We start from the raw sequence: 13,940 nt of genomic DNA, 5'->3' as shown, positions 1-13,940 counted from the left end.
TAATATAAATAATAATACATAAACATAAATATACTAAATAGATCAAGATAAATCACACATAGTAAACGTCAAAGCAAATTAGAGATTATAGGTAATGAGATTTTACCTGCCTCTGAACGAGGCAAGAGATTGCGCTGATCTAATAGAAAGAGGTAAGGAGTTCTAGAGACAGATAGCTTGGATAGTGAAAGAATAGGAATAGAATTTAGAAGAATGAATAGGAGTTACTAAACGAAGGGATCTCGCACTGCGCAATGTACGACCCCGAGTTGTTGTAGTTGAAATTTAAGGATTAATATGTGTTGTAAATTTTGACTGCTTGTTTTTTGTCTGTACTCTACGAGAATGTAAAATTATAAATCTGTTAATAAAAAAAAAAAAAAAAACTGCACTAAAATAATCCTAATACTTGAAATATACTAGATGTGTCTTGCAACGTCCTTCGTCGCAAAATTACCCTATGTTTTATCTTGTTATTCTATTGATTGTAAAAAAAAGACATCAAAAGCTATTATGACAGGCCCCTTACAAGACTAGACAGAGAGAATTGAAGGCTAAAAATTGTATAGTGCTGTATGTTTACATACATATTTCGTTTCATCCAATTACTGAAATAAATTTACAAAAAATCGTATTGATAATAAAATAAAATATTAACTTATTTTTATACAAGTAACCTTAATTTGTTTCAAACTTGAGTTCACAAATTAAAAAAAAATTGCCAAACAACCTCTTCCATTTTGGAGTCTTTTAAAAATTAATCCAATTTGTCATTACAAATTTGTCTCCAGAACTATTGACCCGAAGCCGTGCAATCCTCGCACGCTGCAGAAGCCTAAGCGTGGAGGAGGATATCCAAAGGTGTTCCTCGGTGGACTACCATCTAATATTACCGAGACCGACCTTAGGGTGTTCTTTGGAAGATATGGCAAGGTCATGGAGGTTGTCATCATGTACGACCAAGAGAAGAAGAAATCCAGGGGTGAGTAGTTGTTACATTGTTTCTTTTTACTTTACATTCATCTCTGAGTGGTTGAGTATGAGAAATTCAAATTTTTTTGTGTTCCATTATAGGTTAAAATCTTGTTAATTATGAGGACGACAACTGGAGGATTCGAAAAGAAACGAGATTTTAAATAAACAAATTTAATTCTATTAATAAAAGTTACAATATAAAATTCCTAAATCTAATTATAATTAGAATCACTGCCCATGAAATGAGATTTATTCTGTTTTTTTTATTCATAACTGTAGTTTCTTAACTAATATTAATATTACAGTTTTATAGTGTATATTAAGTGTGAACCAGGAGTGCGTTTTCAAGTCGTCATGTAGACCAGCCTCGTGCTGTAGCGTCAGCGATTACCTAGTTAGGCATTTACGTCATTTACACGAGTTTTGGATGCGAAGCGGCGTCAGCGGTCTCGATTGTGGCTCGCTATGTAACTCGTTGCTAATTTCTGCAGGTATTAAATGTATATGCAGGTGGTTCCGGACTGTTCTTTATGGCAGTCTATAAAAAAATAAACAAATAGATATAAAGTTACACGAAATGTCTATAAAAAAGAATTTTCTTATTCCTATTACTGATTTAAATGTCTTAATCTGTGATACAGTTAAAGTACAAGTCATAGGTGGAAACAAAAAGATTTCGTTGAAACTGTTTTAAAATGCAGCAATTAACACTGACATGCCAATTAATCAAGTATCTATATAAATATTATGTTCTTATAGAAAATTCATAAAAACACAATGTATATCAAATTAGGAAAAGTTTTTTAAATAAACCGAGAAAAAATGTGGTCCTTTTTTTTATAACATAAAGTACTTGCCAGTACAGCTTATTTGATGGTAAACGGCCACTGTAGTCTATGGATGCCTGCAACACTAGGAATGTCATGTGCGCGTTCACAAGCCTAAAGAAACTTTAAAATACCCTTTTTGAAGAACCGTAGTCTAGAAGTAGTAGAAGTCTAGTAGTAGTAGAATACTGTAGGCTTTAGGGAAAACCTCGACAGGGAACTCATTCCGCAGCCTGAGCTTTCGCGGGAGAAAACTTCTCTCAAAGCGAACTGTACGCGACCATTTAGATTTAAACGTGTAAGGAATTCCCTATCGATAGCGAGTGTTGTGATGATAAAAAGTGGTTGTGGGGATCATTTCAAAAAATTCCTTTAAACACAATCCGTTATATAAGCGATAGTAGACACACAAAGGGACGAGTCTTTAGACTCGAGGGTTGGATATATTCCTTTAACAATAGTCGTAAAATTGCTTATTTTAATTTTAAATTGTTCATTATTAATATTTGTTTTATTGAAAGTGTTAACGCTGTATTAGTCTTTCAATTGTAGGTAATGTGTAATTAGCTACATTCTTTCATACGTAAATATTCAAATTGATACCACATGTGAAATACTTAAATGTTTGATATTTGAAATTAAAATAATAGAGTCAACTCTGAATCACCATTTTCTAATTCTAAAATTTTAATTTTAATATTACAGCACAGTCATTATTTTATGCACCAGTATAAACGGAATATTTAGTAGAATTGCCTTGTCGAACTGTTTTACATGTAATTCTCAACGGTCCATACCATTATACAAATAATTGATAAATTATCAAATTATTTTTAATTTTAGTTGTCAGTTTAGGGAATGATACCTCAAGAATCGACCCCGTTATATTTCTATTGATATAATATGATCCAGAGTTACAGATATGGTCGTGTCGATGACTCGGGTCATCGACCTTGATGACGTGTGTGTCTTATTGCTGTTAAATCGCGTGTCAATATTTCGATGGATTAGTTCTCGATTTCCAAATTGGATTGCTGGTCGTAATCATGATGATTGTGATGTAATGAAGTCTTATGCGGTTAGAATTCGTTAGCGCAATCGAGTCGCCGACTCAGAAGTTCTCAAACTCAATTATATTTCATTTAAATTAGTCATAACAATATTACATCATGTCGAATATTTTTTTATAAGTTATAAAAAGACAAAATAACTTTATAGTACACAGAAAAAGTATGAAATAAAAAATTAAAAAAAAAATACAAAATATGTTCAATTGTAAGAAGTTATAAATGATCTTACCTGTATGTGTCCTGGATTTGAATATTAAATAAAACGCTACAGGTTTGATGAAGAAACAGTATGACGATAAAAAATACATGAAGATTCAAGATTATTTATTTGTAAAACATGCGTATAAATACATGCAGATGTTGACAATATAATAACGTTCGACATGTTTAGCCTGTACGGCATACAAACATATGTAGTTACACAGATAGTTCACGTTATACATCAAGTCCATTTTATACCATTACTTATTTACTTGAAAAACTAATTAAATTTATATTTTAAGACTACAGTTGTTTATCATATCGGTATATCTATTTACATATGTATATTGATATTACCAGATATTAGATATTATAATATAGATATTACTATAGAGAATCTAACAGTTGTCAAATTGTATTAGAATGACATTAATGTTACTCAGCAACCTATATAACGTACCTTTCCGCTTTTTCTCGTTACATCACTACCAACATCTCATAACATAGACATACGAACTACATTGACACCATATAAAAACTATTTCTCGTAAGAAAACCTCATTAAAATAAATCGGGTGGAACAATTTAGTTATTATTAATTTCTAATGAATATTATATATTATAATATATTATAGTTATATACCAACATGCAGAAAACACAAATAGTCATGTAGTGTCTTAACTTTGTTTTAGGTTTTGGCTTCTTGTCTTTCGAAGACGAGATCTCCGTAGAGCGTGTGACCCAGGAGCATTTCATTAACCTCAATGGAAAACAGGTAAATGAATTATAATTTCCATATTAAAAAGTTTTATATTGCTTCACTTTTTATGTCCCTAAAATTGATTTTAGACGTTTTATTTTAAATAATAAATATCGCGAGTCGTGTTATTATTTTAAAATTAAATGTGATATATAAATAATTTGCTCTAACTGCTTATTTTATATTATGCGTATATTTATAAATTGCCCAAAAAAAACCAGTAAATTTATTTATAGACTTTTCATTGTTTTAGGAACATGAGTTCTCTTGTAATCGTAACATAATCTATTTTAGAATATTAAAGCGTAGGGTTTTAATTAACAAATTATAAATTTTTTTCTGGAATAATTAATACTATATTGACAGATTATGTCTGGTAACACTATTCATGATTAAAGGAAATGAGTTACCCTATGGGTGCCTAAGTTTATAATATGTATTAAAGAATGCTAGTATTTATCTTAGAAAAAGATATGTAATATAGGCCACATCCAGGCAGTGCTCTCGGCGTAGTGCCGTTGGTACGTTCAGATGTTTGTGGTAGATAAAAAGCAAGTTAGCATATACTTTTTGATCTTTGTGACAAAAAGCTTACAATACTTGCAACAAATTAATTCTAAATGTAAAATTGTATGCTAATATTATATATTTTCAAGTTTGGGAAAGGGTAGCCAAATATATAATGAAGGTTATAATTCAAGTTTGCTATATTTTGGTTTTATCCAATGCAGTTAATGAGATTTTTAATGAGATAACATGAATTGTATATTGACTGAGCAAGAGATACTTCTCTTCTTTCTCTTTTTTAAATCTCCTCGCTATTAGTTATTTATATGTGAATATCTGTTTATATTGGTCTTCGTTTTTTCTGTGTATATAATATGAATTAAATGTATTTATGAATAAAAGAAATTTCTATTAGTTATCCAATAATCGTTTTTGTCAGTTAGTTTTGGATAGATGGCACTGTACGTAAGGAAATTTATATTAAATCTTAATGTAAAACGTCAGGTGGAGATCAAACGCGCCGAGCCTCGCGATGGATCCGGCAAACTGGGCGCTGGAGGCGGCGGCATGGGCGGTGGTGGTATGAGCGCGCCCGGCGACGCGCCGCAGGCCGGCCAGTGGGGCCCGCCCGCCGCGCCCATCAACATGATCCAGGGCCACAACGGCCAGATGGGCGGCCCGCCCATTAACATGCCGATGGCCGGTCCTAACATCATGCAAGGGTTAGTGTCTGTTCGCTTAGTGTATTATTTTTATCTATTTTTCCGAACTGTATTGTAGGTTATTTCTTATTTTAAACGTAATTAGCGGTACTAAGTCTTTAATATAGATTTCTTCATAATTTATGGGTTATCTAGCTCCAAGGATCATAAAGTCCTTCGAGCCGGATTGTAGTTAGCCATTAAACTATATATTATAATTGAGACAAAACAAACTTTTGTATATAGTGAAATGTACCTCTTTACGCTTAATATGAACGCTGGCGGGGTTTTAGACAGCGATGATAGGTGAAGATGAAGTAGAGTAAGTTGCGCTTTCATATATGGGTAGAGTATATCATACATGGTGAATTCACCAGCAATCATAATAGTTTTCAACATTAGATTAACGTGTTGTCACAAGGCAGTCATGGTTTTTTATAGGATAATAAAGGAATGGTAACCCCACTTGTGCTGTGTACCCTGCCAATGAGGGGTGATAGGTGAGGATAGAAGTTGGTCAGTTAAGCTGATCGTAATAAATACCACAAGAATCAACCACGATACTTTTTAGAAGGAACCACTTGGAGGTCGACCTGGTATGATATATTGTTAGTAATGGAGCTGTTAAAAATCCCCATTACTAACAATCCCTTTCCCCCCACGCAGTTGTGTTGTAATAGAGAGTATAGCAGCGCACATCGGTCCGTAGGTACCAAGGGTGGGGCACGTCCCCAGGGCAGACGTCGTACGCGGGGTACGGCGCGGCGGGCGCGGGCGCGGGCCCCGGCAACTACCAGGGCTGGGGCGCGCCGCCCGCGCCGCAGGCGCCGCCGCACGCGCCCGCCTGGCCCGCCACCAACAACTACACGCAGCAGCCGCCCGCGCAGGGCTACGGCAGCTACGGTGACTATGCACTCTCCGCCTTGCCTCCTCCTCCTCCTCCCCCTGCGCACGCACGCTCACACGCACACACGCACACGCACACACGCACACGCACGCGCACGCATACACGCAAGCCGCGACTCGATTCTCGTACACACTATTTGAATATAGTCGAATTTTAGTTGTTTAATGAAGTACGGGGAGTATTGTTTATATTATGTGACTTGTCAAATAATTTATTAACTGAGAAATAAGGAAGACTTTTTTTTTTACATACATATAAATATACATACATACATACATATCTGTCACGCCTGTCTCCCATTAGGGTAGGCAGAAACAATGGAACGCCAAATGTTTCGATTTAACCTCTTTCGCTTCCTCCACATTCATAAATTTTTTCATTATAATGAACATTATAAAATTTAGATCCATAAAAAAACTAACTTCAATTATGACAAAAATGATTTTATTTAAAAATCAAACTAATGAATTTCTATAGTCTTATCTTGCCGATATGAAGGTACTTTCAAATTAAAAAAAAAAAATTGTTACAAGTTATAAGTATTTCGGTAGAATCAATGCTTCCGTCTATCTATCCATTTAAGAGCTGCGCTCTTGTCGGTGGAGCTCTTTAACGCTTCCGTATTCAATAATAATGAATGTCTTAACGGGCTATTTATTAAGCAATATATACTGCACTGAGAAGGTACATTTTGCTTTTTTTTTTGAGAATACACATGTCAGTACTCGTGTAAAGTATTATTTAAAATTATATGTTGATATTATGAATAGCAAATAAATTGCCAATAATGCCCGACTTATTTTATTAACATTATATATTATGTTATTAGTATATTAATGTTACTATTTTTTTTATACAACTTAGAATGGCAAACAAGCTGACGGCCCACCTGATGGAAAGTGGTAACTGTCGCCTATAGACATGAGCAGTACCATGGACATAACAGAGTATACTGTTTCGCCCATAATACCCCCATGCGTTGCCAATCCTGAGGACTCAGGTGTTATTCCTCTGTACCCAGTAAATTCACGCCATATTCCACCCTTCAAACCGAAACACAGCCATGCAAACACAACTGTTTCACGGTTGAAACACGAATGGAACAGAGGTACCCAAGCAATCGACTTTTGTACAAAGTCTCCCTCTGGTACTACTACTACTATCCAGTCTATTGTTATAGTTATATTTTTTAATACATTTAATAATATTTTTTATACCATATTAGTTGTTAATTATCCACTGCTGAACATAAACCTCACTCATAAGGGTGGGTTTAGCTAGGACTTGCCACGCTTGGCAAATGGTTTAGCAACCGCAGCTAGGCGTTGGATATGCTTGAGGTGGGATGCTGCTACTCATCTCTCGACCATTAAGTTCCGTTAATAAGTTACGACACACACAGGAAAGGAAGGGATGGCCTATTCTAAGCTTTGACCACAGAACCAATATTTAATAATAATTTAATCTTTATTTATTGATAAATAATTAATGATTTGGTGACATTATGGTTGAATTACTTTAAAATGGGCATCATTAAAAAACGATAATACAAAAGGTTTTAACAATTATATATGTATCTATATAAGTATCTATTATACCATTATGGTTTTCATTACGAGAATCGAGTCATAACATGGGGGCCGGGGACATTCCTCCCGCCTTATTCGAATGTACTTCACATATACTCTCTTACTCACACTACTAAATACTTTGTACATCTTTTTTCTTTCTTTCTTTCGGCTTTCTATGGTAAATGGAGAAATTATAATAAATGTAAATTGTAAAGCTATGAATTTTGCTTGAATAAACGAAAACATACACTACTAGCTGTTTCGAAGCTGTTCCAGGTGATGTAAAATATGTAATTTGCTTTTTTTTTTTTTTTCGCAGATGTTTTTTTTAATATTCAAATTTGTATCAGTTTAAGTATATCTTGTTTATGGGAATGTTTATTTTTTTCAACAGACTTTTATTTTTATTTCTTCTTCTGGACTTCAAAATGAAAGTTTTAAATTGGTTGTTTTTTTTTTATGTTTGTAACCTTGTAACTCCGTCAGCTGTAGATCAATTTGATTTTTTTTTTATCTGAAAGGAGATACTTTGAGATTAATCCCATAAAAGTTTTACCAAAATCGGTTCAATACTTTAGTTTTTAAATCAAAATAATTTGTTTTGCCACAATTGAAGATTTCTTTTGTGAGATATAGAGATAATGTATTTGTATTTACATGATAAATTAATAGATTGTTTAAATGGTATGTGTTAATAAAGAAATGATCTAAGGTCCACATCCAGGCAGTGCCCTCGGTACAGTGCCGTTGGTACGTTCAGATGTTTGTGGTACATAAATTGCAAGCTAGCATATACTATTTGACAATATAGTCAGAGAGTCTATAAAGTTTGCTACATGTAATTTGTACTGTCAACCAATTTTTGGCTAATGTATGTATGAATAGATAAGTAGAGTATTTCATATTAGGTTATGCATATGTTCCATGCATTGTAGCATAGTATATATGATAATAATTGGGTATTAAAAAAAAATTATTGTAAGAAAGTATCACAGAGTTATGATTATTACAGTTGTGTTGACCAAAACTGTACAAATGTCTGCATGGACACCTTTCTCCTACTGATGTTTCTATCGTGAAGCAGCTATATAGCAGTGGAATATGGCAGCAATGTGAAAGTTGTAGGATATGGAAACAACACCATGATCTACCAAGACTTAAAAATTATTGCTTCTTCACATTATACATGTGGATGAAGTAAATGAATATAATAGTTTTTTAAGTAGTTATGAGGACAAAGGAGGACCCAGAAATATAGCTTGTTTCGCTCACGAATTCATAAATTATTTGACTGAGGAAATAGTAAAATAATTTTTAGAAATCTCATGTGAACTAAATATAACAAATTTGGATAGACAGACCGGAAACAGCTAGTATGTATATGCATATAAAGATTTGATATTCTAAACCCAAAATCTCCAGAACCATAAAGCCGACATATTGAAATTTTTTATATTTTTCTTACGTGATATAGGCAGCGATAAATAAAAGTGTTTCTAAACTGTCTACAGTTTTGATGCTGTATATTAAGCTAACAAATTCAAAACACAGGCAAATGGGATTCTTGTGTTTAGGATATTAAGATGGCGTCCTTTCTCGAGGTCACTGATGAAATTAAGCAGTATTATAATTAAATTAATGAATAGTTAGAATTGTATTATCATAATGGAGGTAGTAATTAGTCATTAAATGTTGATACTAGAAGATTAGATGAAAAGTGAGTCACTACACTGAAATTGGTATTATATGTTTTAATTTTTTTTTTAATATTCAATGTCCTCTACTCAAAGTTTGTCTAAAAGAGATAGCTTAGTAATAAGTTCGCCTTTTTATCACTTCACTTCTCCTCAATTATCTGCTTTATTCCTTATTTTTATAACTGATGTAATAAATTGTAAATAAATAAAATACTTTATTCTAGTCCATAGCTGGTCAAAGACATTTTTATGTATTAAAAAAAAAAAAAGAATATTTTTTATTTACACCTTGTCCATTTTATTATGTTCTCTAAAACAGCTTTATCTTGTAATTATTTTTATCGGTTCCTCAGGTTTTTTTTTTTGCATAATTGAGTGACCTTTTTGAAAAGCTGACGATTTTTAAATCGTAAATACGCATTTTAAAGTTAACCTAATATCTAATGCTATTTCGAGAAAATAAGAAAAGAAACCAACTTGAAAGAGGTTTAAATTTTTACGGTGTCAACACGGGAATAAACCTAGAAACCTTTTTTTAAATAAAATAGTCTAATATCGGTCATAATTGTTAAATTGCATAACCTCTATTTCTTTGAAGTTGGTTAATAAAACGGACAAAGTGTAATTGGGCCAGCATTTCTTAACCTTGAAATTGGATGCAAGAAAGATTCTTTAAAATAAGAAAATTACCTATCTGTATTTTATCAATAGCATTAAGTATTTAGAATTTTGGATATGTCGATTTATTCTAGGTGCTGCTGCCGACACATCAATATTCTTACGCCGATCTCAGGTTAAGAAACGCTGGTTAGGGTAATTGGAAAGTCATACCGTCGATTAGTCCTTGGCCGTTAGATTCTAGATTCTTCTGCGATTATTCGCTCGACCGACACCTTAGCCACCACGCCTTCTAGATGTAGAATACTCTAGAATTTTTATATATTCGTACACATGAGAAATGTACCAACCCCGAACAGGCTGGAGTAAGAAATTATATTGAACGCATATTATTGGATTGTGCAGCTAACTACAGCTCGGCGCCCGCGGGCGCGTCGGCTGGCGGCAGTTGGACCAACTGGAATATGCCGCAGAACTCCAACTCAACTGGCTCTGGTGAGATATTTTGCCCCTTGCGGGATTAATCCTGATTATCCCCCGGCTATGTCGCCGAATTGGCTTGTGCGAGTAAATAGGGTATGCAAGGCTTGTGCGAGCAACATTCTTAAGTTAGGTAGAGCCCTATCTTATGAATTTCTATAAAGGAACATTTTCCTAATCATACTTATTATATAGGAGATATAATTTTCTCGGATCCATTAACTCTTTTCAGCGTCCGAACCACGTCTCTAGGGTTATTTTATCTCGTTTACATTTTTATCGCGGTCGGTGACTTTAGAAATATGTCGTTTATTTATCGTACTCGCTTAGTTTTTTTTTTTTCGTGTATGTAAGCGTTTCGTTAGTTCTAATCCAGCATAAAGCGTGGTGATCATTATACAGCCCAGCAACATCATCACCGCTAAGTTTAGTCGTACTGGGGTCGATTATGAAATGTCACTCTTTAAATTTCTAAAATTGAAGGTACTTTTAGTAAATATCAATTTGAATCTATGTAATTTTGTTCTCAAATATCAGTGAATAACTTAATTCCTAATTTGAGAATTTTATGACTGGCTTTACTCGTCATTTGAGTCGTAAGCCCCCGTTTATGTTAGATCTTATCGTTGCAAATGTGCTTTAAGAGAAATTCGAGATTTAAAGAATGACATTTCAGAATTGACCTCATTATCGTATGCCCGAGTTGCACTAATCACTTTATTTATATAGTACAATAAAATTTACGACTGTCTTTTTCCACTAATCCTACATCTAATTACAACAGAGGTGTAAACTGGGCGTATGGTAATGTGATGTGAAATAAATAAAAAAAAAAGTAAAAACTTATTTACGTAATAATAAGTTACTTCTAATGCACATGGAGTTGTAAATCCGATTTAATATTAGATTTTAAAGAGTTTAATATCACGCCTAGTTTTAAAAGCCCCTTGAACGTGTAAAATTAGTGTCGTGACATTTTCAATATAACTTCAACACATTAAAGCATGTTTCGCGTCACGTTAACACGGTAAAATCCTTGATGATGAAATCCTTGCATGGCACTAGTTTTATTAAAAAAATAACTTATTTTGCGTATTTAATAAACAATCGCCTTGTGTATTTTTGCCGAAATAGAATCGCAAAAATATGTAGTACAAAAAAGATTTTGTATTTCATTAATTCATGTCCGAGATTGTTTATCAAATACGCTAAGTGTAGGTAACGGACTAATTTTAGTGTACTAAATAGAATTGTAGTATGTAGCGTTATTTGAACGGTGTGGTTTGCGCCCGCGCAGGCTCGTACGTGCCGCTGTCGGAGGGCGGCGAGATGTACGGGCGCGGCGCCGGCGGCGGCGCAGGCGGCGGCGCCCCCGCCCTCACCGGCGGCCTGTCCTCCGCCGCGCTCTCCAAGTCCTCCTCCGCGGACTACTCCACCTACCAGCAGTACCCGCCCGCCTACCAGCAGGACCAGGTATGTGCCCGCACACATCCACATCGATAGTGGGCAGTTCTCGCGCTGGCAGACCGACGGAGCGACAGCGAAAGCTGTAATTCGTTGAAAAATAAACTTTATCCTCTTGAGCATACGGTTGAAATTTCTATTATAAAGTAAACATCTGTCATCTAGATGTTTTAAAATGTAGTTTTAAAACGTTTCTTGACAAGATGAATGGAGATTTGCTCGGCACCGAATTACTGCTCTGCGTTGCATACACTCGATCAGTCTAAGCTGGCCCTAATTACCCTTTTATCACTGCGTCGGTGTGACTGTTTCACTGAATTATCAAAAAATAGAAGCGCTAAATGCCGAATAATTATCAGAGTCGCGTTTTGACTGTATTTATAATTGGACTTATCATACCAAGGCGGCGAGGTTTTCTGGAACAGTCGGACTGACACAGTGTAAATAGGACATATACGCACACTAGTGCAATAGAATTGCTGATGACGCTGTAGCATTTATTATAAGGCTCAAATAATATGGTATATAACATCAGTTACAGAGTCATTTGAAATTTTATTGTAAACGTTTTCATCTTTAGATTATATCTATGCACGTTGTGGTTTTAGCTATAATTAAAGATGTAAAGACTGATTATTTTTTGCTACTTGCGTAAACATATCATTTAACAATTTCCAATATTGTATCTAAAATAACAACGTGTTAAGGTTGATTTTGCTTTATACGCGCATGCCTCTTTATTTAGAAGAAATTGCAAATGGCAATATATACTCAAAACTATCTCATTTTGTTTGTATGGTTATTGTACAAAATTATTTTACTGTTCTTTCAAATTAGAATTGAACAAATAGTATATATTGCCATTTGTAAAAATATATTACTCGTTTGAAACCAATATTTCGAAATAAATCGAATCGTTAATATGTTGATAAGTTGGTAATCGTTTTTTGAGTAAATATGTTATTTGGTGATATTGATTTTTGATATTATTATATTATATATTTTTTCTTAGAAATTTCATATTTACTATAAAAACTCATTAGTGCTGATAGATATTCAAATTATAATTGAAAAAGTAATTTAAAACGCTTTGTTTCACGTATATCAGTTATAGTTTGAATAGCTGACATTTATATCATGGGAGTGGGTGTCGGATCACTGATACTGGTCTATATCATATTTAACTAAGTGCTATGTAATTCAGTAATTATAGAAAATGTATGAAGTGTATAATTTTTAATAAAATTATCATTTTTGCATTATGCAATGATTGTACAGACATAAATTGCAACATAAAATGTGACGAATTTATCAAGTCCTTTCTTGTCATGATTTAAATTTAAAATTTATCAATGTTTTAGACCAGTTTTAGTGCCATTCCATAAATTGCCAGCCGCAATAACAAACTAGCATGATCCGGTGATGGTGAATTTTTTATAGGTTTACGTAATAATTTATCAATTATTAGAATTATATTTTGTTTAATTCAGTTTTTCTTTTAACATATTAAATTTTCACGAGATCGATATTGAATATCTAAAAGTAACGTGTTCGAATCTCTCTTTGATGCTTTTATTATAAAAATAAAATTCGTTTAACGCTGTATTATGCAGTTTCGTGTTTCAAAAGTTGCCAATATAGTATATATTCGTATTTTGCCTATTAATAAATAATAATGAAATATTAATTTAAATATTAAATAATCAAATTAGTTCTTTTTGAATGAATATTAAAGAACATCTTACAATAAAATGTATATAAAACACCATGAAACACGATCTGTGTCAGTGTGTCGTAATTTGAGATAGTTACTATTGTAACTATGTAACTGTATTTCTTTTACAGTTTTGTGTGAAGTTTTTAACATGTTAGATGGAAAAATCACTTGTATATATTCCATAGTTTTGCTTTCTCATATATCATTACCTACACTTTACCTACTATATTAACTTATATATAATTCCATCTAATATGCAATATTAATCGCAAACAATCCACTTCGATTCCTATAATTATATCTTGATTTTTTTATGTAACATAATGTTTAACAATCGGCGTGTTCCTTAATAAAAGTACAGCCAAGTTGATTGCCATACATTTCTGTGTTGTATAATTTGCAAAATTCCTCGGGGCTTGCTCTACCCATTTCCAAACCCATTTG

General features: G+C 33.5%; 1 protein-coding gene across 8 annotated transcripts in view; it reads left to right on the top strand.

Moving 5' to 3' along the window:
- Positions 1–13,940, top strand: part of LOC113510851 (heterogeneous nuclear ribonucleoprotein 27C) — a 38,310-nt gene that overhangs the window by 8,515 nt on the left and 15,855 nt on the right. For 6 of the 8 annotated variants that reach the window (XM_052896396.1, XM_052896395.1, XM_052896393.1 and 3 more), the window contains exons 3-8: positions 792–982; positions 3,767–3,849; positions 4,846–5,063; positions 5,752–5,945; positions 10,241–10,330; positions 11,613–11,788. In XM_052896396.1, the coding sequence (XP_052752356.1) occupies positions 792–982; positions 3,767–3,849; positions 4,846–5,063; positions 5,752–5,945; positions 10,241–10,330; positions 11,613–11,788 (952 nt within the window). The remainder of the gene's footprint in view (positions 1–791; positions 983–3,766; positions 3,850–4,845; positions 5,064–5,751; positions 5,946–10,240; positions 10,331–11,612; positions 11,789–13,940) is intronic. The other 2 variants (XM_052896397.1, XM_052896394.1) reach the window with 1 other exon arrangement.

The sequence above is a fragment of the Galleria mellonella genome, unplaced genomic scaffold, assembly GCF_026898425.1.
Source record: "Galleria mellonella isolate WM207_F2 unplaced genomic scaffold, CSIRO_AGI_GalMel_v1 utg32, whole genome shotgun sequence".
Lineage (NCBI taxonomy): Eukaryota > Metazoa > Arthropoda > Insecta > Lepidoptera > Pyralidae > Galleria > Galleria mellonella.
This window is presented reverse-complemented; position numbering and strand designations above follow the sequence as displayed.